Source organism: Podarcis filfolensis, assembly GCF_964270895.1.
Source record: "Podarcis filfolensis genome assembly, chromosome: 10".
Lineage (NCBI taxonomy): Eukaryota > Metazoa > Chordata > Lepidosauria > Squamata > Lacertidae > Podarcis > Podarcis filfolensis.
In genome coordinates, this window is record NC_139612.1 from 42,745,667 (window position 1) to 42,771,475 (window position 25,809).

Sequence of the window (25,809 nt, forward strand, 5' to 3'; positions counted from 1 at the left end):
TGAGAGTCCTTTGGTCTGCTGCTGTGGCAGGACTCGCACTAGAATGCCGGACCAAGAAAAGAGAGATTCAGGAATCAAACAGAAACTGAGATTGGCTTCTGTGATCCTGGACCATTTCCCCTAAAATGGGGCTGTTGACCGGTATGGTATTCAGGTGTAACATTATTTAAAAGACAATAGGTTATCACAATTGCCAGTAAGGAAATACAGGATACGGCTATGCTATTAACGCGGGTGGCGCTGTGGGTTAAACCACAGAGCCTAGGGTTTGCCGATCAGAAGGTCTGCAGTTTGAATCCCCGCGATGGGTTGAGCTCCCGTTGCTCGGTCCCAGCTCCTGCCAACCTAGCAGTTTGAAAGCACGTCAAAGTGCAAGTAGATAAATAGGTACCGCTCCGGTGGGAAAGTAAACGGTGTTTCCATGTGCTGCTCTGGTTCGCCAGAAGTGGCTTAGTCATGCTGGCCACATGACCCGGAAGCTGTACACCGGCTCCCTTGGCCAGTAAAGCAAGATGAGCGCCGCAATCCCAGAATCGTCTGTGACTGGACCTAATGGTCAGGGGTCCCTTTACCTTTATGCTATAAACTAAGTCAATAAAAAACATATTAAGAGGAAAACAATGTGTGGTCTATTATTAAAATGGCTTCACCCAGGCCCTGAAAGTGGATCACAGCTTGCCAGCCTAACTGGGCAATGGCAGGCAGGCTGCAGCACTAGCCCTGCCTCTGGGTCTGATTGGACTAAGCTGAACAGGCCTCACTCTGGTCAGCCCCATGGGTATTTAATCCCAGGGCCTAGTCCATCTCCTTGTCCAGTTTTGAAAAACTATTTGTATATACTTCAGCTGTTGTGTAATGATGCCTACCAATGTAACATTAAGTTGTAGTGATAACTTTATTTTACTTTACAAAGAAACACACCAAGTGCAAGTTATAACCGATCAGTGGTCCAGTCCTCCAACAGGTCTTGACAAGCAAGTCCTGGCAGGCGAGCGTGTCGCGCGTTGTTGGGAAGTCCGTCGGTGGGAATAAGTGTGCTGTGTATGTTACTTGGAGGAGCGCTGATTCCACCCCTGCCCCCCGAACAAGGGGCAGTAGGCCAAATAGGTTTGGGAACCTGTGGTCTAGAAAGTTCACATCTACTATATTCATTGGCATTCCTGTGGGATACTGACAAAATTCTTCTCAAGTTCTGTGCTATTTAGTGGTTTGCGATACCAGTGAACACCATCAACCAAGTACTGTATACAGTGGTACCTTGGTTTGCATACGTCTTGCTTTGCATACATTTTGGATTACAAACACGTCAAACCCGGAAGTGGGTGTCCTGGTTTGCAACCTTTTTTTTGGATTACAAGCCATTTTTTGGGGGGGGGGGGAGATTATGAACAAATTTTTTTTGGAGGCCCCATTGGCAAAAGCGCGCATTGAGACCTGTTTTGGTTTACAAATGGACCTCCGGAACGGATTATGGTTGTAAACCAAGGTACCGCTGTGCTTTGTTTCTTTTAATAAGATTTGGCATGGCTCGGTGAAACACATAGGAAGTCTTGCTTTGACATTTAACACATGTTTTGTCTAGGAGATGAAGAGGGGACCGCATCTGGAATGGAAGAAGCAGAAGGTCAGTAAATGATCCTCACATTCATGTGTTCCAAAAGCCTAAAACATTATACACTAGACATGAACAGTCAATATTTATTTAGCTGGTTAGTTCGAATCAATATGGTAAATTTGGTCTTTTTCACCTCACCAAACATTCCCAGCAACTCGACGCTTGTCCCTCTTGTTCCTAAGCTTCTATAAGGTGGCTCATTTCATCTTGTAGGGCAGTCCTCCATCCCACTCACCCCCATCACAATCTTTAAGGCAGTGACCTGGGGCCCTTCAGATCTTATTGGACTTCAACTCCCACCAGTCCCAGCCAATTTGGGCATTGACCAGGGATGATGAAAGCTCCAGATGCGTACAGTTATCCAATCATTTTTTTCTGCTGAGAGCTACAAGTGGATTTTGTGTGTGTGTGTGTGTGTGTGTGTGTGTGTGTGTGTGTACACTCTTTTAATGTGTGCATCCTGCTATATTCCATGCACACTAGTGGGTAGGACAAAGCTCAGTGGATGGGGAAGCCTCCCATAAAAACCTTTCTGCTGCTCCCACCAGATAAATGTTGTTGTTGTTATTTATTAATGAGGCATGGCAGTGCTATCTGGAGCAAATAACCCAATAATATGATGCTTCTAGTCAAGACATACCCACTTGGAATGTACAAACTGCAAAGGTGAACAGGGACTTTCATCCCAATAGCCAGAAAGCAGCCACTCTAAGGAGACAGGTGGAGGTGGGCAAATGAGGACCCTTTCCCCTCATCAACTGAGGAAGCTCAGTGTGTCAGAATTGGACAGTTCTTGTTTTGGATGTAGACCCATATAATCTTCTCCCCATCTTGAATTCTGCAGGACAGCCTGTGTGAAAAGGAAGAAATATAAGTTCAAAGTAAGTTCATTTTCACTTCTCTTCAAATTCACTAACCTCAAACTTTGGCCTAGCTCATTTTTTTTGCAGAGGTTTATAAGGGCTGGTTCTGAACTCTGCCTTGGACTGAATTTTGGGTGAAATTTTGGGCTTCCACTTAGACAGATCCCCCAAATTTGGCAGAGAGGCTTGCTTCAAATTAGCACCATTATTTCACATGCTTAACAGCTACCAATCTATAGGAAGTGAAGTTTTAGGCTATGCAGGTCTGACTTCAGTCGCTTCCAAACAAAATGTATATTGATCAATTGTCCTGATTTGTTTTCACAAAACTTGCACAGAGGTTATATGGCGTCACCATCAAGGGATTATGCTGCATTTCCACTATGGTTTCACCTCAGTTTTCTTACTGGAAACATTGGGGGGAGGGTTGGGGGGGGGAGGAGCAGATTTGTTGTACAAGAGCTGTTTATGGTTGCCAGAACAGTTTCCATTGGTTTAGGTGTACTGAAGGATAGCAATGTGAAAGGGACCAGCTAGAATTTGTTGAGATTTGCGATTCTGTTCTTTAATCAGCTCTTTTTGCCTTTTTTTGTATTCTAGATCTGTTCGGCACAGCTTTACCTTTTACTGACGAAACAGACAAAAGCTATTATGTCTTGGATTCCACACACTAGTACTGGCAGCATTTATTCTTTGCAAGAGATTAGTTCCAGAGTTACAGACATGAAATCCCTTTTCTTTCCTGTTGGTACTACAACAAATTCAATGTCTGGCAAGAGACAAAGGAACCCTCGATTTAGAACTGAGCAGTACTGCAGTGTGCTCACCTCAAATCTGCTATCCACAGCCCTGTCCTATTAGGCATATTTCCTAATAGGAATCCTCTTTATCTTACTATTCTCCATGATTTAGGATGTCTGTCTGATTTTTATTTTCATAAGATTGTAGGCTGAAAATGTATTATATGTGTTATAGATCAACACCATCTGATTTATTGTCACATTTCCATGTTTGTATGTACAAGGGAGCAATACATAAAGAAGAAATAACTATGTAAGTGCTTCTTGTATTAACATAGAGATTAAATATGGTTGTGCCTCAATTTTTTTCATTTGTTTGTTTTATATTGGATCCTATTGATTGGAAGAAGAAAACAGAAGACTTGGATCTGACAGCTGTCTACATATAGTTCCATTTGATTATTAAGAAAAGGGCCTTAGCTTAGTAGTAGAGCTCTGCTTTGCATGCAGAAGGTCTTGGGTATAATCCCTGGTGCCTCCAGCTAGGGCTGGGAGAAACTCCTGCCAGGAGCCCTGGAGAGTCGCTTTCAGTCAGTGTAGACAATGTTGAAGTAGGTGGACCAATGGTTGGATTCCCTATAAGGCCAGCTCTCTCTCTGTGTCTGTGTATAATGTATATATTTATCAGGTTCAATTCCTACCAGCTCCAGGATCTTGGGCTGTAAGCAATCTTTTGTAAGCATCCACTTTCTTTCTGCACGTTGCAGAGCATAGGCTGTCTTGCATGCACTGCTTTGTGGGGGAGATGATGGGTTAAATGGGAGGCCCCCATCTGTATACAGAGAATTGTAGCGGGTGACTTTAAACCAGAACATTTTCCTCCATAGCACAGCATCTACCTGCTGTGCAGGGAGAAAGCCTCTCATTTCAGTGGCCTTGCAAAAAAACAAAATATGGGTGTGCAGTGATGTGGCTTCTCAACGTGAACCTCGGGTCAGACTATGGAGCCATCTTGCTCAGTACTGTCCACAGTCACAGGCAGTGGCTCTCCAGGGTTTCAGCAGATGTCTCTTTCAGCCCTGCCTAGAGATGTCAGAGACTGAACCTAGCAGCTTCCGCATGAAAAGTAGGTGCTGTAATCCTGAGGGCGGGCCCTTCCCCAAGCCAGTAGCCGGTCAGCACTGCCACCAGAGAATATCTACCATGGCCACCCACCGCACAACCATTTATCCATGTGCATTCCATGATGTCATTAGGGTAGCTACTACAATAGCTGCTTGCACTATTCTTTTAAAAGCTGGATTGCTCTCCCGCCTGCTGTGCATCCCAGACAATCAGAAAGCAGCAGTTCTATAAAACATTTCATTTCCAAAGTAATTGTGATGATTGGCTGAGATCATACCTTATTTTCTCTACATTCACATAAGACTCTGAAGATTCAGTCATCTGGCTAGCATAGTGTCACCAGTTATTTCAAGAAGAGGAAGGGTAGTGTATTCCCTTTGGGAGATGACTACATTCCCTTTGAGTCAGGAATAGTGTGTGTGTGTGTGTGTGTGTGTGTGTGTGTGTGTGTGTGTGTGTGTTGTAAATGTGCTTTGGGAAAAGCAAACACATAATGTTCACTTGCAAGGATTGTTTCCTGAATACGATACAAGCTGCACTGTCCCCAGTCAGTTTCCAGTGTGTCACATCCTTCTGAATTAGTCGGGCAGGGAGGGGGGTGGCGGTGGCAGCAGAGGGAATGTCAGGAAACGACAAATTCCTGGTGTGATGCAAAGCGGTCCCAGGGGGGCAATAGGACTGTAGTAAGTATAAATTTGGCTTGTCCAGAAACAGCCTGAGAGTCATTCTTGGGAACACTGGACTGAACTGAAAACCGTGGTAGGTGGGATTATTCCTTTGTCCTCAAAAACTCTGTAGCCGTTTATTTAGAAGAGCTTTGTCCTGGTTTCTGCTAGTTTATAAAATAATGGAGTTTACCAAAAAAGAGAGACCCTATTTCTTATCCCACTGATTTAAACAGAAGGTAAAGTCAATGATTATAAACCTGCTTTACTTTCTGTCATTCTTATGGGTCACCACTTAACTGGTGAAACTTCCAACATGTGTGATATGCTAAAACAAGCAGGTAGATGATACACGGTGCTTGTTTTGAAGAGTATTAAGGACAGGTTTTTATTACTTTGGAAGATAGCTCCAGATGACACCTTGTGTTATTGCACAGCATTTAAAATAAATAAATTTAAGAATTAGTAAATAAGTCCAGCAATGAATATGGGATATTAGAGAAGTTGGGTTTGCTAGTAAGTGCCAGGAATCTTGCTTTTGAGTGGCTATGTTGTGGAAGTTTCACTCTGAGATGTTTTTTGACAGGAGAATAGGTTGTGTATGTGAATTATCTGGGTGTCTTTCCTTTCGTTTCCCTGTGGGCTGTAGATCTTGTTTGATAAGCCCCAGGGCCTCCTGCTCTCTATATCAACATGCTACAATCTACTGCATGAGCACTTGTCAAACGTGACAGGGTGACATTAGATTAGGGCTGTGGCTGGTTGCGTGCATTTGATAAGACAAGCAACGAGGGCAGATAATTCTTTGGTGTGTGATACGAAGCACTGAAGGAGAGTGACAACCAGGAAACCTTTTTTCAAAAGAAATGACATTAATAAAGAAAAACATGCAGTTGTGCCCAGGCCTCCGACAGACATAACGGGTTGTATCTAACTTTAATTATACACAGACAATTTTCAGAGGGGTAGATGTGTGCTAAATCCGTTGCACCCAAGAACAACAAATAAAGGGGTGAGGTGATCAGGCTCCAGCCTTGCTGGATCACATCAAGGCTTTTCTAGTCCAGCAACCTTGTCTCCTACAGTAGCCAACTTGTGCCTATGGGAAGTCAACAAACGGGACATGAGTGCAATACAGTGGTACCTCGCATTAAGTACTTAATTCGTTCCGGAGGTCCGTTCTTAACCTGAAATTGTTCTTAACCTGAAGCACCACTTTAGCTAATGGGGCCTCCTGCTGCTGCCGCACAGCTAGAGCCCGATTTCTGTTCTTATCCTGAAGCAAACTTCTTAACCTGAAACACTGTTTCTGGGTTAGCGGAGTGTGTAACCTGAAGCGTATGTAACCCGAGGTACCACTGTAGTGCTCTCTCACTGTTGTTCTCCAGCAAGTGGTATTCAGAGACATCCTTATCCTTACCTTTAGAGGCAAAGTCTGATAGGATCTGCTCAAAGGAACCACTGGTGCTTATAGGATCTAGCTATACAGTGGTACCTCGGGTTACAGACGCTTCAGGTTACAGACACTGCTAACCCAGAAATAGTATCTTGGGTTAAGAACTTTGCTTCAGGTTGAGAACAGAAATTGTGCGGCAGTGGGAGGCCCCATTAGCTAATGTGGTATCTCAGGTTAAGAACAGTTTCAGGTTAAGAACAGACCTCCAGAACGAATTAAGTTCTTAACCTGAGGTACTACTGTACTAGGGGGAAAGGTGGTGTCAATGTCCCAGATGCATCTGCAGGCCTGGCTGCCAGAGTGTGCTGTTACCTTTCTAAATGCCCTTCTCTCTCCCCTCCCCCCAGCTTCCCATCAACGTTATGGAGGACAACTCCTCCCCTCACACTTTTGATCCTACACATCACTTCCATGTCGTACTGCTGGATCAGAGAAGCAGGCTTCGGGAACACATCAGGAGTCTCCGGGAGATTTCACGGAGAATCAACAAACTGCACAGACGCTCTCTCATCGCCAATTTCACTGGGAGTTCGTTAAGCGCCACAGGTGCCATCGTGGCCATCGTGGGGCTGTCCTTGAGCCCTGCAACATTAGGGGCATCCCTTTTGGCTTCCGGGGTGGGCCTAGGAGTGGCAGCTGCAGGAGGGGCCGTCACAGTGACTTCCGACCTCTCCTTAGTCCTCTCTAATTCCAGGGAGGTGAGGAAGGTCAAGGAGATTGCAGTGAGCTGCCATGCTCAGATGAGAGAAATCATGCACTGCCTGGAATTCTTGCACCGCAGTCAGGGCCCGATGGATCCTAGGTTACTGCCGGCTGAGAGAAACGCCTCCGTCACACTGTACAATTCCATCTGCTTCATGGTGTTCTGCGGCTCCCACAGCTTCCTGGTCCCCGAGCACAACGAAGAGGTGACCAAAGTGAGTCATGCTGTGCTCAAGGCAAAAGTCCAGAAGCTGGCAGAAAGCCTAGAAGCCTGTGCAAGGCCCATGGATGAGGTCTGCGAACTTTTGGAGAACAGGAAAGAATCCCCACTGAAGGCAAGAAGAATAGCACTCTAGGAGGATGTCCAGGGTCAAAATCACCCACATCCTCTGAAAACGACAGTGGGGGCCTAAAAGACCTAAAACACACTGTGATATTCCTATCAGGATTGTGCCAAATCAGAGTTCTCTCCAGGCATTTCTCAATACTTGCAGCCAACACCCCTCAGGGCCTCAGTCTATATTGCTCTCCTGTTATGTCTGTGCACAGCAAATAGAAATTGTAGCTACACAAGTGCTGGTCTATGCTATCAGCACATTCCAAGGTCTGGTGTCTGCACATGGCTGCCTCACAGCACATCATACCTTGCTTTTCTAGGGGGGTTGGGGGAGACTTCCACATTTCCCATTTGGTGCTAAAACACTGAACTCGATGCAATTAATGCTTATGCATGCATGTACTCCAGCATACTTTCCCCCATAGCTGTCAACTTTTCCCTTTTCTTGCGAGGAATCCTATTCGGAATAAGGGAATTTCCCTTAAAAAAAGGGAAACATTGACAGCTATGCTTTCTCCCCCCCCCCCCACCTACCCAGGGTAATCAGGAGAATTGGACGGGGACACTTGCCAAAGCTCTGATTAAATTTTTCTCCCACAGCGCTGAGCTAGGTGAAAACTGTGGTCGTGAGGGAACCAGAGCCAGCCTAGGAAGGAAATGGCTACAGATTCCAGAACTTGCAGTTTCCAAAGCTCTGCGAGGCAGATAATGAGGGAGTCAAAGGCCAGAGAGCCTGAATGAACCTGAATATTTTCCAGTGATGTTCTTAGTAGCGGATGGGAATTGCACTCGCAAGTGCGGCAGGAGTTTAATGAGTTTGGCTTTGGTTTGTCGCTCAAACTTCATCCGCTCTTTATCATGCATTCTTCCAGTACAGGCAGGCAAATGAAGGCTCCACTAACTTCAGTCTTAGAATCATAGAGCGGGAAGGTGCCCAGAGAAGGTCACCTGGTCTGACACCCTGCAATGTAGGAATCACAGCTAAAGAATCCCCACGATTCCTGTGTGCTTATTCCTTCAAACCAGACCGGGGGGGGGGGGGATGCTGCCTGCCTGCTTCCTTCTCCTCACTCTTGGTTTTGCCCTTGTAGAACTCAACAGGAAGGACGGGGACAAAGGTAGAATCAGTTCCATGCCTCCACCTGCTATTGGCTGTGGTTCAGATATGGTTGACCTCCCTGCCTTCTGCCCTATGAACCTAGTAGGCGACAGCTGCCATTCCTAGCTTTAACTATTGCTTATCTAAAGTGGGTGGTCTCCCTTCCCACACCACATGCTCAGGGACATGGTGTATTGCTGTATTTTTGTATTTATTTGTTTTGGGTAATTTAAATGTGGATTTGAAGTTTCTATTTAAAGAAATAATAATACAGCCACTCCAAGATGGAACCGCTCATTCTACGGAGCCAAAGTTTGTTATATCTGAGGCACGGAAATATCCTTGTTTGATGTCCCTTTCCCCTTGTCCGTTCCCCACAGACCCCACCATCAAATGACCTGGGAAAGAAGAGCAGATGGGACTAGCAATTCATGTGTGAATTTTTTTTAAAAGCCACTTCACCCTTTTTTCAGATTTGAAAAGTGGAGAACTGAACTTGCAATTAGAAAAATGAGCAACCAAGGGAAACCAAAGCTGACAGACACATTTCCCCATCCCTACTCTAAGACAGAGCTTATGATATGCAAATGTTTGTAAGTATATGCAGATGTGAGGGTGACTTGTGATGTCAGTTTTGTTCCTTCAAAACACTGCTGATGAGCAAGAACTAAGCAGAAGAATTAGGTAGAAGATGGGACAGCTGTTCTTGTTGGCATCAATTTGTCTAGAGAGACAATGGAATAGTGCGCCATTGGGGGTACAGTCAAACCATTGGAGAGTTACAGCGTCTGCTGTGGCTGTAGAGACCAATATGGGAGAGACATGTTTTATTGCAGCTGGGGCAGATGAAAGCATTCAGTTGTGCTGTTACAGGTACATTATGGTGTTTCCTCTCTCCACCTTCCTCCCAGCTGTCATTTCTCCTCTGGTCACTTCTCCTCTGTGGGATGGTATCTCTTGGAAAACAGAAATGAAAAGTTGGAAGAGAGAAGAGGTAGATCTGGGCAGTGGGTATGTTGCTTATGAGGGCAAAACAACTTTACATGAGTAGTGGGGAGGACACTGCATAATGGTACGGGTGGCCTGTGAAGATAAGGAGATGGTTTGAAAGATGCATGTAAGCTCAGACGCAGGTTTACCAACTTGGTGAGAACTAGGCCATAGATTACACGCAGTGATGCTATACTTCAAAGACCTGTTTATGCTCTTTATTTCTTCGCTTGTGGCTCAGGTGAAAGGGGACACATTATAATCTTAAAGTGTGGGATGGTGGGCAAGAGACAAGACTTAAATGCACTGGATCCTAAGGAATTTGGGTACGGGGTGAGCTTCCTCTAAACTGATCCTTGACTTTCTGCTCTTTGGGGGAAGGGACAAGAAAAGTGGCCAAAAGGATCTGCTTGCTATTTTGGGTATTTGTAAAACCAAGGAACAACTTGCACAGATAACTAACTCTGATCCAATACAAAATACAAATTAAATGAATGAGCACAAAGTAACCTTGTGTCTGCGTCTATTTGTATATATTGTTTACTCACAAAACTGCTTATTCAAGCAATGGGAATGCCACAGCAACCTTAGTGGAGGCAGGCTGCTTTGAATGTAGTTAATGGAGAGTTAAAGTGCATTCGTAATAAAGCATTTGTTTTCAAACATGCAGGTTGTGTAGGTATTAAGGGGTGCAAAAATAAGCACACTGGCCGTCTCCTTAAATCAAAGCAGAATCAATCTGCTTCTTTACAAGTTCTTCTCATGATGGAGTTTTGGGCTAATGCTATCTGTCACACAGAGTGCTTGTTTAGATTTCCTGCCTATTGCCTATTGTTATATAAGGACAGGATGTAGCATAGTTGGACTCCAGTAACTGAGGGCTCAGGGATGTCATAATTTCCACAGTGCTCACGCACGTAGTCAGGAGTTTTTGCAGTCATGCCACTTGGGTATTGGAGATCCTTCAGTATCCAGAATGAGTCCCCGGGGATACTTTGCTTGGACTTTCTGAAAATCACTGTCAATCAACCGCTAGGTTTAGGTTTGGCAAATAGTCCACATCCAAGGAAGAACTGCTTCTGATTTTATTTGGTATTATTGATCATAAGGATTTATACCAGCCCTTCAACAAGTTTCCTTTTGCAAGATTTGCAGGCAAATCTCTTAGACTCATTTATTGAATCTGATATCAAAGGGCCTGTGCTGGGTAAGATGTTGCTGTGTGAGTCTGTGAAGAACCTCTACTTTCATACAGTTTATGACTTTTAATCCCCTCCCTGCTATTTTGTTAAAACACATGTACAAGTGAGGATCGCTGCCACATTTTTAAAAAGACACTTGGGAGGTGCACTTATGAGCATGCACAAAGGGAATGCTTCCTTGACAATCCAGAAACCATCAAACTGAGCTATGTGATTTAGCATCCTTCGCTAGCCTGACCCAGCAGTGGCTAGAGGGCTAAGGGTATACTTCGGAGGACTGGATTCAAAGGGCCACTTACCCACAAAACTTTGCTGCGTGACTTTGAGCCAGTCACCCTTCCTCAGCCTAGCCAACAGGGTTGCTATGAGGCCTCTGTTGTGCTGCCCTCTTTTTGTGCAACTTAAGAAAATAATAAAAAAGTATTTAAAAAACAAACAAATGCAAGCCAATCAAAAGACAGCATCAGCTTCAGAAGATGTAACTAAAAACTTCATTAAAAAATGCTTTCAACAGCTTTGTTGTTTCTATGATAATAAAAGATAGGGAACTACAGCTGCTTTTTAACTCCCCCCATGGTGACCCAATGGACCATTACAGATCCCAACACATCAAAACTAGTTTTTGTTTTATGTTTAGGTTTGGTTGTAAGTCGCTTTGGATTGTTCTGAACGAGATAAAGTAACTAACAAGTTCAACAAACAGACAAACTTAAACTGTAAATCACTAGAGATTCTATCAAGCAGGATTTATATGTTGTTGAATAAATTTTGTTAAGAAAATATATGGATTTTGTTTTCCTTCCCCCAACCCCTCGGGATCTCCTAACATTTATTTATTGCACGACTAAAGTGCTCCCTTTTCTTTCCGAACTCGTCATCCCCGCAGCTATTTTCCTCTTGTTAGTTCCCGACCTCGCTTGCCCTCCAGAGGTGAACTGCAAGTCCCAGAACCGTCCGCGGACAGCAGCCCTCGCGGCTTTTTGGACTACAGAGATAATAGAATGAAGAGTACCACATCTCTCATTATCTAATGTACTGTATATAAACTTTTGAGCGCTACATTGGAATCCATTTTTAAATCTCACCAGGGGAGGAAGGCAGCGCTGTCCATAAAAATTAATGAGAAAGCCGGGATTTTACTTGGCTGTGACTAGGCATCAGCCCACATCCGAACAAAAAGGAGCAGTAAAAAGCAGCAGCTCGTGGCTTTTCTAACGAAGTTCTTGTGCTTACTTATTTTAAAAGTTTGCTTAGCTAATGCCATTTCCCCGATATGACCCCCCCCATATTGCAGCTTGTGGGGAACGTGGCTGGCCACCCTGCAGTGCTCGAGAAGCTCGAGAAGGGGTAATAGGGTATGCATGGCTCGTCCTAGCTCCGTAATACGATCCTGATGACGACAACCCTGCGAGATGTGTTGACTTACCCGAGATCACCCTGCGAACTTCGTGGCCGAGTACGGATTCGAACTCAGATCTCCTCCTATATGCTGATCCTACACGCTCACCACTACACCAGAGACGTGTTTTTCTGTTTTGTTTTTAAGTGCTTCCAAACAATCACATTCGCCGCATGAAATAACACCCGAGGTATAAGGTGCGGGCTTCTTTCCCCGTTAAGCGCCTCCAAATTCCGGCACCATGTTCTCCATTGAAGTGGAAGACGGCTACACTGCAAACGGAAGTTGGTGTCGCGTGTAACTCTAACCCTTTCCTATCTCTGCGGCTCAGAGGCTCGTTCCAAACGCGCTTGGACTACGAGTCCCAGAGTACCTCGCGGCAACCCGGAAAGCGAAGTGGGAGCCGAACGTGGCGGCCGGCATGGAGGGCGAGGGAGCCGTCGAGGAGACCGCGAAGACCTTCCAAGATCTGGTAAGCGGGGAAGACTCGTTGTCTCTCTTAGCTCCCGACGACCCTTTACTTACCCAGCGGTTTGCCTTTTGAATTTTATTTTAAAACCAAGTCCAGCCGTTGCACCGGAGTAGACGAAGCTGCCCCTCCGCCCCGCACTGCTAAGTTCTGCGGAGCTGCTATGATGGGGGCAGCATTTCTGGAAGCAGCCAGGCAATCGCAGTTCTCAAGGCTGGGGTCGCCCAGCTAGGTAGTGCTGTACAGCGTGGCAGTAATTTCCCACTAGTTGCTTATACAAGCTTTCTTTCCCCACTGAGAAAATGCCCCGTTGAAACCATGGGAAAGCGGCTGTGCAGAGAAAGCTAGCGGGGTTATACTATACTTTGGTTGGTGGTGAGGGTGTTTATGGTCTGGTTGGCCCAGCTCTCAGAATTGCTTAGCGGGTTTGCGTATTGCTTTGAACCCGACAATGTCCTAAGGCACTGCAGTGGACAAAAAGAAAGGAGGAAGATAAATGTGGTTTCCTGTGTAAAGGGATATTTTGCTACATGGTTGTGTGCTGCCCTGCTGCTAAGGAACTAAAATACGATTTCTCAGTTTTACCATGATTCAACAGACCCGGGTAAGGTCAAGTGTTTGGAGCAGGTGGTGCTGTGGTCTACTCTAAACCACTGAGCATCTTGGGCTTGCTGATCGGAAGGTCAGCGGTTCAAATCCACACAACAGGGTGAGCTCCCATTGCTCTCTCCCAGCTTCTGCCAACCTAGCAGTTTGAAAGCATGCCAGTGCAAGTAGATAAATAGGTACCACTGTGGCGGGAAGGTAAACGGCATTTCCGTGCACTCTAGCTGCCATCACAGTGTTCCTTTGCGCCAGAAGTGGTTTAGTCATGCTGGCCACATGACCCGGAAAACTGTCTGTCGACAAACACCGGCTCCCTCAGCCTGAAGCGAGATCAGCGCCACAACCCATAGTCACCTTTGACTGGACTTAACCATCCAGGGTCCTTTAACCTTTTACCTTTTGGGTGAGGAGAAACTTGGCCTGTCCACAACACCAGTGTCTCTTTCCTTATTTCTTGTTTTTATTTTTTTAAAGTGTCCCATGTTTTCAAGTTACTAAAGTTTTGAGATGAAAATAATACTTGTAGCTAATCGAAAAGACCATGGTCAGGTTCACATTTAACAACCAAACCACGGCTTAGCCCAAACATGCAGTCTCCGTGGGAGGAGATCGCAGGCCAACCTTGGCTTAGGTGGCATGCTGCAGTATGCTAAAAGGACAGGAGAGGATAGGCTGTTTTATCGAGTTGTGTGAACCAGGACTTGCTGGCTTCTGAAGACTGGAGTCCCTTGCTAATTATGGTTTCTTTTCTCTTTGGAATAATAGGGGGTGACCGATGTGCTGTGTGAAGCCTGTGATCAGTTGGGATGGAAGACACCGACAAAGATCCAAGTCGAGGCCGTTCCAGTTGCACTCCAAGGTGAGACTGGGGAAAAAAGAAATCTCTTTCTAGAAATAAGAAGAGTCTCTCCTGTGTTTCTTGTGTTATAGAAGTGGCATTGCCAGTCATTTGTATTACACAGACTTGGATCCATATGGAGTTCCTCTCAGCTTGGACTATGAAGCAGTACAGCTTCCTGGTCTATCCTGCGGCAGAAGTGTAAGTCTGCCCAACTCCACAAATCTTCTGGCAGGGGAGCTGTACCATTTGTGGGGAAGCCCCATCAGCAAGAAGTCAAGTGGGACCTGGGCTTTTTCAAGCAGTGAGACAGCCAAGTTCATTCAAACCAAAAGAGATTGAGAGGAGATAGGATAGGCATCTTCCAATATCCAAAGGGCTGCCACATGCAAGATGGAGCAAGCTTTTTTCTCCTGCTCTGGAGGGTAGGAGCTGAAGCAATGGGTTCAAGTTATAAGAATGGAGATTGCGGCTAAACATCAGGAATAACTTTCTGACAGTAAGAGCTGTTGAGCTCCCCACGAGGCATGGTTGGCTGTTCTTCCTTAGAGATTTTAAAGCAGAGGTTGGTGGCCATCTGTCATGGAAGCTTTAGTTGAGATTCCTGCATTGCAGAGGGTTGGACTCAATAACCCTCAGAGCCCCTTCCAACTCTACAATTCTATGACTGAATTTACTATTATTATTATTATTATTATTATTATTATTATTATTATTTGTACCCCACCCATCTGACTTGGTTGAAAATGCTTTAATATTTTCTCGGTGGTGAATTCAACTATGTTATTTGTCAGGAGAGACTTCCATTTTCATTAAATGCCCTCCAAAATGTCACCTGTACAATAAGACAATTAAACAGAGAAGGGAAATGTCTTTTGGAACTCTTCATGGAGTGTTTCGTAGTGCAGATATCCACTGCTGCTAGTCTTCCTGTGCCAGCTTCTTTTCCTTCCCTTGGTAAGAGCCAAGGTTGAGGAGCTGTTAGAACAGGGGTCTTGTACAAACCTTCCATGGCCTGTACTCTGTATCTTCAAATAATACACTTATTACATTGGTTGATGCTTCTTAAGTTATGTTAGCTGATTTCAAGCTGTCACTAGTGCAAAGATTTCTGTTCTAGTGCTGCTCTTGTTACTTTCCAGAACTGCTTTTGAATGTCCTCCATCTCTGCTGTTGTATTCCTTCAGCCCTGCATGTGACACACCTCTTTTCTTGTAGGCCGTGACATCATTGGCTTAGCAGAGACTGGATCTGGAAAAACGGGGGCTTTTGCATTGCCCATCCTTCAGGCACTGCTAGAGACACCTCAGCGCTTCTTTGCTTTGGTCCTTACCCCGACCCGGGAGTTAGCCTTTCAGATCTCAGAGCAGTTTGAGGCCCTTGGATCTTCCATTGGTGTCCAGAGTGGTGAGTGGCCTTGCTGCAGTGCTAAGAATTAGCAGAAAACAAAATGGAATTTGTAAGGAGAAGAAGCAGTCACATGCTTTTCAAAATAAGAATAGTAAAATATCAGATTCAAGAAATGGGACTATATCCCACTTCAAAGTGTGAATCTTGGTATGCCTTTAGTAGGGGTGGATGGAGCAGCCTATTTCCATTCCTCATCAGTTTCACATGCATTCAGTCCATAAATTTGTTCTTTCCTGTTTTTAAAAACGATACAAAAATACTTTCGTTTGTGTCTGCTCTTCCCCAAAATACACATATTACAAGCATGTCCCCCCAAACACTCATTTGTGTATTTATTTATTTTTTGCATTTCTTTTTACACATTTTTGAAGCCAAAACTGCTTTGTAATATTTGGGGAAGCTTGCAACCTCATTGTTAATTGTGTTCTGGTCTGCATATCAATGAAGGAACTGCAAATTAGGTGGGTTTGTGCTAAAACACACCCAAGCCTACCTTATGATCGAAAAGTTAGCACTGGAAGTTTCTCTTAAAAACAAAGAGGCAAGCAGAGAGAGATTTAATTAGGTGGGACTTATTTCACTCTTACCGTTAATATTTCTCCATGTGTATCCCCCTCCCCCCCAAATTGTGTAAGCCATGCAAATGAAGAGTGCTTGGTTTGCACAATTTATTCCAGTTTCATAAGCTAATTGCCTTTTAAGCATCAAACTTGTTTGCTTTGGATTCATTATTTACCTCTTGCAGGGTTTTTTCCCCTGGATATGTAGCAATTGATTGTTTTGGTTGGAGCTGCTTACATAGTCCATATGAAGCTAATGCAGGGTTCTTTTTTATAATATGTATTTGTCACTGTTGGGGTGTCTTGTTTGAAGAACGCCTCTTAGCATCTAAACGTAGCAATCCAGTTCCAATACTAGGCTGCGCCTATGAGCAAGCTTGGCAATGGATAAGGGGCCTGAATTTTGCCTTTTATTTTCATGTAAAGGAGGTGTTGGGGAGGGCGGCTGTGAACTGGCTCAATTTCAATGGGCTTCATTTAACTTTTCTTCTCTTTCTCCCCTCAAAGCTGTTATTGTGGGAGGAATTGACATGATGGCGCAGTCTCTGGCCCTAGCCAAGAAACCACATGTAATAATTGGTAAGAAACAGGCAGCATCAGTGATTCAAATGATTGTAATGAGATCTTAATAATTCATATGAATGAAGCCTATTGCACATCTGTGTCTTTTACATCTGCATAAATGAGGTAATGAAAAGCAGTAGGCCAGCAAACATATCCTTTATTCACACTTCTGATACCTTCCCAGTTTAATGCTAAGCATCAGCCACAGGTCTTGTACTTTAATTTGAAACAGGAGCAGACATGGAAACTCTCCCCACCTCCCCCAACTTCACCCTAGGGTCCACATGGCTCAGGCAGAGCGTTTGCCTTTGAGCCACAAGTTTGTTCATTTATCATTTCTGATAAATTAATGTTTCTCTCATAAGTGTTAACTGATGTGTGCTGCTTGACTGGAAGGCTGGAGTATTTGTCATCTGGCTTGAGAGTGAAAAACTGTATTAGGTTGACCAGACTTGACTGCAACCTCCATGGAGCAAATCTCTCAAAATAACTTCCTGATTTACGTCAAGCCTCCTCCACACGCCCCCCCCCCCCACTGGGATACAACTAGCCATGCCGTATTAAGCCTGCATAAAGTTCTGACTTAATCCATACTCCAGTGGCTGTGCTTACAAAGGCTTTTGGCAGAAGGAAGTCATGCGACTCTGAGATTTGGCAAACTGGAGTGAATGGGGGATACATGGAAATAGTGCTTTGTGTTTCTTTTGAATGCTCTGCTTGGTAAAGATGAAAGTTTGTTTGGTTTTCTCCCGTAGCTACACCTGGCCGCCTTATTGACCACCTTGAGAACACAAAGGGCTTCAATTTGAGAGCTCTGAAGTATTTAGTTATGGATGAAGCTGACCGGATCCTCAACATGGACTTTGAGACAGAGGTGAGCACTGTCAACTCTTGTCGCCTTAGAATGGTCCTTTGAAACATCATGGAGGTGGTGCTTTTCAAAACTGTTTAATGTGTACTTCAATCACCATCATCATTTAATAGATAAAACCACACACAAGGTGGCTTACATGACAAGAATTAAAAACATAACTTACTCATTAATCAATAAATAAAATACATAAAAAGTACACAACCACATTGGAACAATGTCCACATAATCATAATAAGATTGAAAAGGTAATAAAGATACAAAATTTAATATCAGTAACAACAACAAAACCCAACCAAACACCCTAAACAATACCACAGCCCAAGGGTCTGTTCAGCAGCTTTTGCAGCTGGAGTCAGTCTTGGCCCCGCCCTCTCAGGCCTGGTGGAAGAAGGTCAAGGCAGGGAGCAGGTCTTCTTGAGCTCACAGCCAAGATGGGCTGTAGGACCTGCAGGTCAATGGGACTTGCCTCTGTTTGATTCCCTAATATGGAACACAGAGCCTCTGTTGTCTTCACCACTTAGCAGCTGACAGTATGGTGTCATGCTTCCTGTGTTTGCCTCTCCAGTGGATCCTTGTTGACTGTTGGGATCTGAAACATTCTCAGATACAGTGGACCCTCTAGTTACGTACTGCTCTGGATACATAACTTTCAGGTTATGAACATGGCAAGCCCGGAAGTGTATATTTCTGGGTTTCGCCTTGCGTGCATGCACAGAAGTGCTTAATCACGCTGTAGGCAGAAGCGGCGCCTCTGCCTACGGATTTTCAGGTTGCGGACAGACCCCCGGAATGAATTTAATTCGTATCTGGAGGGTCCACTGTACTAGGTTTTAAGATGTAGCAAGGCATTTGGATACTAGACTTGTAGTCTTGTTATCAACTATTGCTCAGGTTGCTGTCCAGAGAATCTTCCCTTCCAGGTTCATGTGTAGTAATCTGCAGTTGTAGCCCAAGTAGCAAGACCTTACTGGAAGGCATTGGGATGCTTTCTCCCCCATGTTGCCTCGGTCCCCCTCGACCCTCACAGCACCACTCCCTCCTTTCTGTGGATCAGTAGAGTGCCTTGTTTTTCAAAGGAGGCGCTTCCAGTGTTGCTTTCATCAGACTGGATTGTGATACCACTCCCACAGTGATGCAGTATTCGTCTGCATGCACATTAATTACCTTTCTAGTTGTTTCACTGTCACTTGCCTTCTCTTTTCACAGGTAGACAAGATCCTGAAAGTCATTCCCAGAGACAGGAAAACATTTCTCTTTTCTGCTACCATGACTAAAAAGGTATGGGAAGGTGTGGCATTTTGCATGAGTTCAGCTAAGGTGGAGGTAGAAATTAACAGGTCATATCAACTAAATTTGTGTCTGAAAACATTAATTATTTCTGTTCAGGTGCAAAAACTCCAGCGTGCAGCTCTTAAGGACCCTGTCAAATGTGCCGTTTCAACTAAGTACCAGACAGTTGAAAAACTGCAGCAATACTATGTCTTCATCCCTTCCAAGTTCAAGGTAACATTTATTTTTTCAGGTATTTTATTTCCTTTAACTTAATCCTGACTTACTCCACTAGGGTTTTCTCTGTCCCTTTGTGCTTTTTTGAATGTGCTTTCCTTTCACCTAATCTCCATTAGTTTCCTTTCTGATTTCAATCTTTTCTTTTCTTTTCTCTTTTTAGGACAGCTACCTGGTCTATATTCTGAATGAACTTGCTGGAAACTCATTCATGATATTCTGCAGCACCTGCAACAACACTCAGAGGACAGCCCTCCTCCTTAGAAATCTGGGCTTCACTGCCATCCCCCTCCACGGTCAGATGAGCCAGGTACAGGCTGACCTGAACACATTCATTTCTGGAATACCACACTGAAATAATGATCATATTTTAAGGGCAAATATGATTTGTATGTGTCACCAAGCTTGCTTTCCCTTTTGTTAGCTTATCTTTTACAGACTTTCATTTCTGTAGAACAACAGACTGTAACGGCGGAACGATTCACAAAACCTGACTCATTTCGCTTTCCCACGCTGGAAAAATCTAAAGCATGTTCATTTGCCCTTTCTCTCTGTCTTACTCTCCCCAGAATAAGCGATTAGGGTCGCTGAACAAGTTCAAGGCTAAAACACGTTCCATTCTGCTGGCTACCGATGTTGCCAGCAGAGGCCTGGACATCCCCCATGTGGATGTTGTCGTGAACTTTGACATTCCTACCCATTCCAAGGTGAGTTACGAAGGCAGGGTGCTGGGTTACAGTTGTGCAGCCCCTAGCCTGAGATGTTCTAGTGGAGTTTGCAGAAAGAGATGACCTCCTTCTTCCATAGTTGCAACATAGGATTCCATAGCAATGGAATAGCTAAACGCCCACCTCCACGTGAGCCCTCAAGAAGCTGAGTGTTGAAAGGATGGGGAACCATTAATACATCAATAAGACAATAGGGGGTTAGATGGGTCTTTAGCTTAGAGAGCTGGCAAATGTCCTGCTGTGGATGTGACTACACTCCTTGGAAGGCTCAGACTTGCAACTTGAGGGTGTTCTGGCATAGGTCTTTGCTGCTTGGTTCTTGGATGAGCAGTTGTGGCTAGGAGAGCCTTCTTAGTTTTGCTTGGTGCATTGCCCCAGTTGTAGAACTGCCTGTCCAGGAAGCTTTGCTTGTCTCCTTTCTTTACTGGCCTTCAGAAAGCAAGAGAAGATGATTCTTATTTAAAGTGACCCATTCAGAGCTTTAACCTGAATTGTTCATTTTAATCCAGAGAATTGCTGGGTTTCATATTTGTCTTCTGCGATGCTTTATGAATGCGGGTTTACAAACTGTTTCATGGATGTTGCATATGGTTGCTGTATTTTGTTTATTAAACTGCCTGTGAAGCCTTTCTACGGAGTGGTATAGAATCTAAAAATAAAAAATGTTATTGTGAAGATACAATGCCTGCAACTGTATGAGGAGGCGGATGGCTACAGCCATGTGGTCAAGCCCATCTTTTTCACCTCATTAGACACTCTTGAAACATACTGAATACATATCCAAAAGGAGCTGCATCTAGTGAGCATTGTGGGGTCTCTTGCAGAACTGCTTCAGATTACACTTTATTTTAAAATGGTGCTTTGCCTTTCGTTCTGTGGCTTATTCTGGATCCCTTTCAGGATTACATTCATCGTGTGGGGAGAACAGCTCGCGCTGGGCGCTCTGGAAAATCCATCACGTTTGTCACACAGTAAGTCGTGCCCTCTGCTCCTTCCGCTGGGCCACAACTTTTACTCCTCTCCTCTGAATGAGTGGGGAAGCAGCTTTCTAAAGTGGAAATGCAACTGAGTTGGGGGAAGAGGCTTTTTTAAGGGGGTGGGCTCTTAACTAGTTTATGGGCCACTGGTTAAGAAGAACCATTCAGATGAGAGATTTTGTCTCACTTCCCCCAGGTACGATGTGGAGCTCTTCCAGCGCATCGAACACCTGATAGGAAAGAAGCTGCCTGCCTTCCCCACGCAAGAGGAGGAGGTCATGATGCTGACCGAACGTGTGGCTGAAGCACAGCGATTTGCTCGGATGGTAGGCTGAACTTAAGGCTTTGTTTGTGCTTCTGCAGACCCGTGTGGGTCCGTTTCTCCGTGGACATGCACGTGCAACAAATCATTGGGGTTCTATTGTGCAGAGGTGTGGCTGAAACATTAGGATTTGTACTGCATTGAGAGTATTGTTAGCTAATTCTACACAAGGCCGTTCCTGGTTATAAGGGGCACTGCGTTCCCTCATGCATCCTTGAAAGCTGGGTTTTGGCTCTATTTGTTTGTGCAATGTTTACCGGCCACCCTGCATGGTGACTGAAGGTATTACGCTTTCAGCTCTTGAGCTTCTTGCTTCTGTGCCTCCATGCTTTGAATGCTCAAGCAACTTGCTGTCTGGCTTTCCTTGCAGGAGTTGCGGCAGCAGGGGGAAAAGAAGAAGCGTTCCCGAGAAGAGGAAAAGGAAGAGGATGACACCGAGGGAGCAATGGGGGTCAGGAACAAAGTGGCTGGTGGGAAAAGGAAGAAATGGAAAGCCTGAGAAAGGAAGACACCCAGAACTATTTTTCCACGTTTTTAAGCTGCTTGGTTTTCTGAGTCACCAGTATCGGAATTGACCTTTCAGCATATCCCAGAGAGCAAAAGGTTTCCTGATCCACTAGCACCTTTTGTAAACTTCTGTAATCCAGAAGCAATTCTCCTGCAAGCCTGGGAAATCTCTTTTAATGCTATGGGGAGGCCTATTACTTCTGCTGCCAGCAATTGTTCCTGTCTACCAGCAGGCCACAGTGGATTCCCTAAGCTACATGAAATGGATATATGGCAGAACTTTTTCAAGCTGCTACTATCAAAGTCAATGGAGAGAGACATTTGCACCCGTAATTTTATAAGAAAATTGTCCAAAATAAAAACAAAGTAATAAAAAATGCATGCTGTGCTGGTTCCAAGACGTGCAGGCAAAGAATATGGAATAGGTAACTTGCATCTTAAAGTTACTTATGTAATCACAGCTTTGTGCAGGTGTTTGTGGGCAAATAAATGAGAGCAGCAGAAACCTGCTCTCCATTTATTTATTTCCCACCCACGTTCACAAAGTGGACTTATTCAGCTTAGGGAAGGCACTGCTAGGGCTCTGGCAGCATCCCAGAGTCCCTGTGTTACTTTCTCAAAGCTGGGTAAGTGAGTTGCTAGGCTTTGGGAAGGAGGCACAAGAGCTCTGGCTGGGTCCTTGAGCCCTTGAGTCTCCTTTCCAAAACTGGCCAAACACTTGCAAGACTTAGAGAAGGATGAAGGAGGGCTCTAGGACTCTACCAGAGCCTCACACTGCCTTCTCAAATTTGGGTAAGCGGCTTTACACCTTGTGGGGTGGGTGGGGCAGTTCCAGGGGTTCCCTGTTATTTTTGCATATACATGCGGGCCCCCAGAACCGAATCCCTGCGTAAGCTGCAAGTTACCTGTATTTGTGATAACACCTGTCAGTTGTGAATGCTTTTATGTACAATGCTGCCTAGTAACCCAGACCAGTGTTATGTAGAAAAGACTGATCCCCCAAATAGGGGAAAGTCTGGCAGATGCTTGGCTGTTTGCCTGTGAGTGCAGAATGCTGTTGAAGTGGGTTTTTCTTTCCTCATTATCTCAGCTCTGAGGCCATTCTGCCTGAACGCTAAAGCTGAGAGGCAGTGTTGATTTAGTCGAGGTATTTGGCAAGGTGGATTGTCTTGCTGAGATCCTGCCTGTCTGCAGTGTTGAGGTTGGTGGAATGAGAGAGCTTTTAATTAAAGTCCTTCCATCCTCTTCCCCTTTAGCTGTCTCTCTTTCACTGTGGCTCTTTCACAGTCTGTGAACGTTAAAGGTGACATTGCTCAAGTAGATCCGTCCAGTCAGGGGACTGGCTGATTATCTGGTGCTTCTAAGTTGTTTCTATTTTGAACACACCCTGTTTTTAGAATAGAGCTGTGAGCAGTAGTAGACCTCTGTTCTACTTGCTACTTACCAGGCATCTTTGATTTTCAGTCATGCATTCTGACAGCCCTAACCTGAAGAGACCAGTTTTCGTCTTTGGTACTTGTGCAATGCCTGTTTGTCATCATGGGTGGAAATGTGGGTCTGCAGGGTGGGGGACTTATATATAGCAAGGATCTGTGTTTGTGTGTGTGTTTGTGAACACCTGTGCAGCAGCCCAGTAGGAAACACTTCTCTCTAGGAATGGATGACAGCTCTTCTCTGTAGGAGAAAAGAAAGTCAAGCACCTAAGAGGCAGAACTTGCCTTGCAGGGTTAAACCTTCCTCCTCCTTTTGCTGACCTTGGTAGCAGGAATGAGAAGCAGGCTTTGCCTCTTCGCAGTTGTATCCTAAAATTGCAGTCTTCTTCAGAGAGCCTACCCCAACTGCGTTCCTAGAGATTTTGTAGGAGCAAGTCAGCTATCTGCATGATCTGTTGCAGCCACACTGTCATTTTGAGTACAACACCTGCTTATTGTGGGGAAGGAAGGGAGCCCTTTTGGGGACATATTTAGATATTGTAGCTAGGAAAATTTTAAACTTGAAAGCAATCCTTTCAGATACTTTTCAGAACTGGCCAGTGGGGCGTTCCACACATTTCCCTCCCTCAACTGCTATTTGTGTATTCGTGTGATAAATCTCAGTTAACCAATGATAGGTAAGGGACATGCCCATTTTCACCAACAGTCCTTCCCAAAGTAGACCCGCTGAATCAATAGACCTAGAACCATAGAACTGTAGAGCTAGAAGGGGCCACAAGGCTCATCTAGTCCAACCTCCTGCGATCCTGGAATCTTTTTGCCCAGCATGGGGTTCAAACCCACAACCCTAAGATTAAAGAGTCTCCTGCTCCATGACTGACTTGTGTCCATTAATTTCAAGGGATCTATTCTGAGTGCAACTTAGTTGGCTATCGCCTTCTGTTGGGAAGTATTCTGGCCTAAGCATGGGTTTTGAACAGTGTATCCATGGTCTCTTCATGTACATCTTGCACAGAAGGAGCAAAGCCTATGGAAGAGAACCATCATCCCTGGCTTAAGGCCCTCTGCTATTAAACCAGTGGGCTGCACTCTTCTCCCTCCTTTGCCTTATTTTTAAACTTGTACCCTCCTCCCAGGCTGATTTAACATGCAGCTATGAAAACCAAACATTAGAAAACCAACATAGTTGCTACACCCACATTCTTCACGGCGGCCTCACCTGCCAAAGGTATGCACATCCAGTTTTGCTATAAAAAATCCTCCAAACCACCCTCCTCCTAGTTTCAGTGCTAAGAAGTACGGTAGCTTCTTTTGTTTGATCGCGATGATGGCAAGAACGATGCTTATATAAACAAAACAAGTGTGTGTGAGGTAGCATGCAAGACTTGATCATAGCCCTACTCTGAGAACTCCGGGGCATGCATGGAAACAGCTGAGTTGCTCTAAATGGGAAGCACTTGAATTCGGTGTTCAGTTTCTGGGCGAGGCTGTCAACATGGCTACAGGGAACTGATACCAGTAAAGAACAAGGATGGGCTAACTGTGGCCCTCAGGCTAATTTTGTGCAGCCCTTAGTCAGATTTCATAAGCCCTCTGCGAGCAATCAGATGAAGTCTCAGGCAAGAGTGAGATGTCCCTTTCCCAGAAGTTTGCTGGGGAGAGAAGGGGGGCAGAGGAAAAAGAGGGTGTTGCATATAAGAAAAGGGGGAAGCCCTGCCCACCACTGGGTTTGGCCCCACCCACAGTTGACATGTTTTCCCCTCCCCTTGGGCCAAAACAATTTTCTCCAGAGGGGAAAACTTGCCCATTCTTGCTCTAGGAAAAGTTTAAGACTTTTGCAATGGTTTGCAATGGTTGTGGAAGTTCAGAACGTAAGCAAGAGTTAAAAGTAGCAAAAGTTCACTAGGGGAACTACAAGATCACCCCACCAGCCACCCCAATGCCATTTTCTAAATTTTGCCACCATGTCTTCCATTCAGATGACCGACCATGCTTGCACCCCATTCCTATTTGCTCTCCCTGCTCCCAATGTTTGCTTAGCATACGTAGAATCAGTGCTATTTTTTCTAGAAAAAGAGGGGTGCCGGAACTCACCACGAATGCCTCCCTCTTAGAATGGCAGTGGTGCCCACCTGAGAAGTGCTGGAAATGAGCTCCTCCTGGAAGAAAAGCCCTGCGTATAATTTAAAGGCAGCTTTTCAAGCCTCTTTGCCAAATGCACCTGCCCTGTTCCATGTGTGTACACAGGCTGCTGATACCAGTGTTTCGAGACAGTGATAAGATTGTCTTTGAATCTCTTTTTCTGCCTTTGATGCCAGTTCTGGGTCATTGTAACGGTGAGTCCAACTGATTAAAAGCAGCCTGGCTTTTCCCTATTGATTTCCAGGAGGCTCAATGCACTTTACGGACACACAGGTTGAGTATGGTTAATTCATTGGTTTCTAGAGAGTTTCTGGGAAACTGATTGTGAAAGTAGGCAGGGGAAGCAATGTGATCTCTGTGGAGTAGGGGTTTCCAATGTGGTACCCATGGGTGCACATAAATTCCCAGAGGTCTTCCCTGGTATCTGTGGTTCCTCCTGCCCAGTGAAATCAGACATGAAATAAGCATTCTAGAGTAACCAAATAATACATTGGTGTTTGTGGTACCCAGGACAGTTTCTGCAGTTTGCAAACACGGGACCAGAAAGTCCGGTAAGCCCTTGCTTGACACTCCTGAGTCCCTTTGAATATTAAGCTGAGCTGTGGCCATGAGAGGAAAGGGGGGGTGTAGGGGGGCTCCCAGAGATACCATTATGCTTGCTTGCCTTGTTCTTCCAAAAG

At 44.9% G+C, this 25,809-nt stretch overlaps 3 protein-coding genes and 1 long non-coding RNA gene across 5 annotated transcripts in view; 3 read left to right on the forward strand and 1 right to left on the reverse strand.

Moving 5' to 3' along the window:
* LOC310743484 (uncharacterized protein) overlaps positions 1–3,517 on the forward strand; it is a 28,980-nt gene extending 25,463 nt beyond the window's left edge. Inside the window, exons 10-12 of the mRNA XM_083573814.1 lie at positions 1,583–1,624; positions 2,460–2,496; positions 3,079–3,517. Coding sequence (XP_083429940.1) covers positions 1,583–1,624; positions 2,460–2,473 — 56 coding nt within the window. The 3' untranslated portion in view covers positions 2,474–2,496; positions 3,079–3,517. The remainder of the gene's footprint in view (positions 1–1,582; positions 1,625–2,459; positions 2,497–3,078) is intronic.
* On the reverse strand, positions 1,464–12,405 carry LOC310743536. Its single transcript, XR_014539076.1, has 3 exons — positions 12,221–12,405; positions 2,256–2,465; positions 1,464–1,603 (listed from the first exon to the last, which is right to left on the reverse strand). It is a non-coding gene; the product is annotated as an uncharacterized lncRNA (long non-coding RNA).
* Positions 5,054–10,083, forward strand: APOLD1 (apolipoprotein L domain containing 1). The gene is made up of 2 exons (XM_083573863.1): positions 5,054–5,102; positions 6,812–10,083. Exon 2 carries the CDS (start codon positions 6,827–6,829, stop codon positions 7,520–7,522), a length of 696 nt encoding a protein of 231 aa, XP_083429989.1. The 5' UTR covers positions 5,054–5,102; positions 6,812–6,826; the 3' UTR covers positions 7,523–10,083.
* Positions 12,406–12,548: 143 nt separating the features above from the next.
* On the forward strand, positions 12,549–22,807 carry DDX47 (DEAD-box helicase 47). 2 transcript variants are annotated; one of them, XR_014539048.1, is made up of 13 exons: positions 12,549–12,665; positions 14,034–14,127; positions 15,325–15,513; positions 16,584–16,655; positions 17,396–17,514; positions 18,721–18,792; positions 18,901–19,017; positions 19,184–19,330; positions 19,590–19,727; positions 20,649–20,719; positions 20,922–21,051; positions 21,418–22,224; positions 22,309–22,807. XR_014539048.1 is itself a non-coding variant. In XM_083573816.1 (12 exons), exons 1-12 carry the CDS (start codon positions 12,615–12,617, stop codon positions 21,544–21,546), a joined length of 1,329 nt encoding a protein of 442 aa, XP_083429942.1. In that variant the 5' UTR covers positions 12,549–12,614; the 3' UTR covers positions 21,547–22,807. The 2 variants fall into 2 exon arrangements, 1 of the variants encoding a protein (XP_083429942.1); XM_083573816.1 differs by having other exon boundaries at positions 21,418–22,807.
* The last annotated feature ends 3,002 nt before the right edge of the window (positions 22,808–25,809 follow it).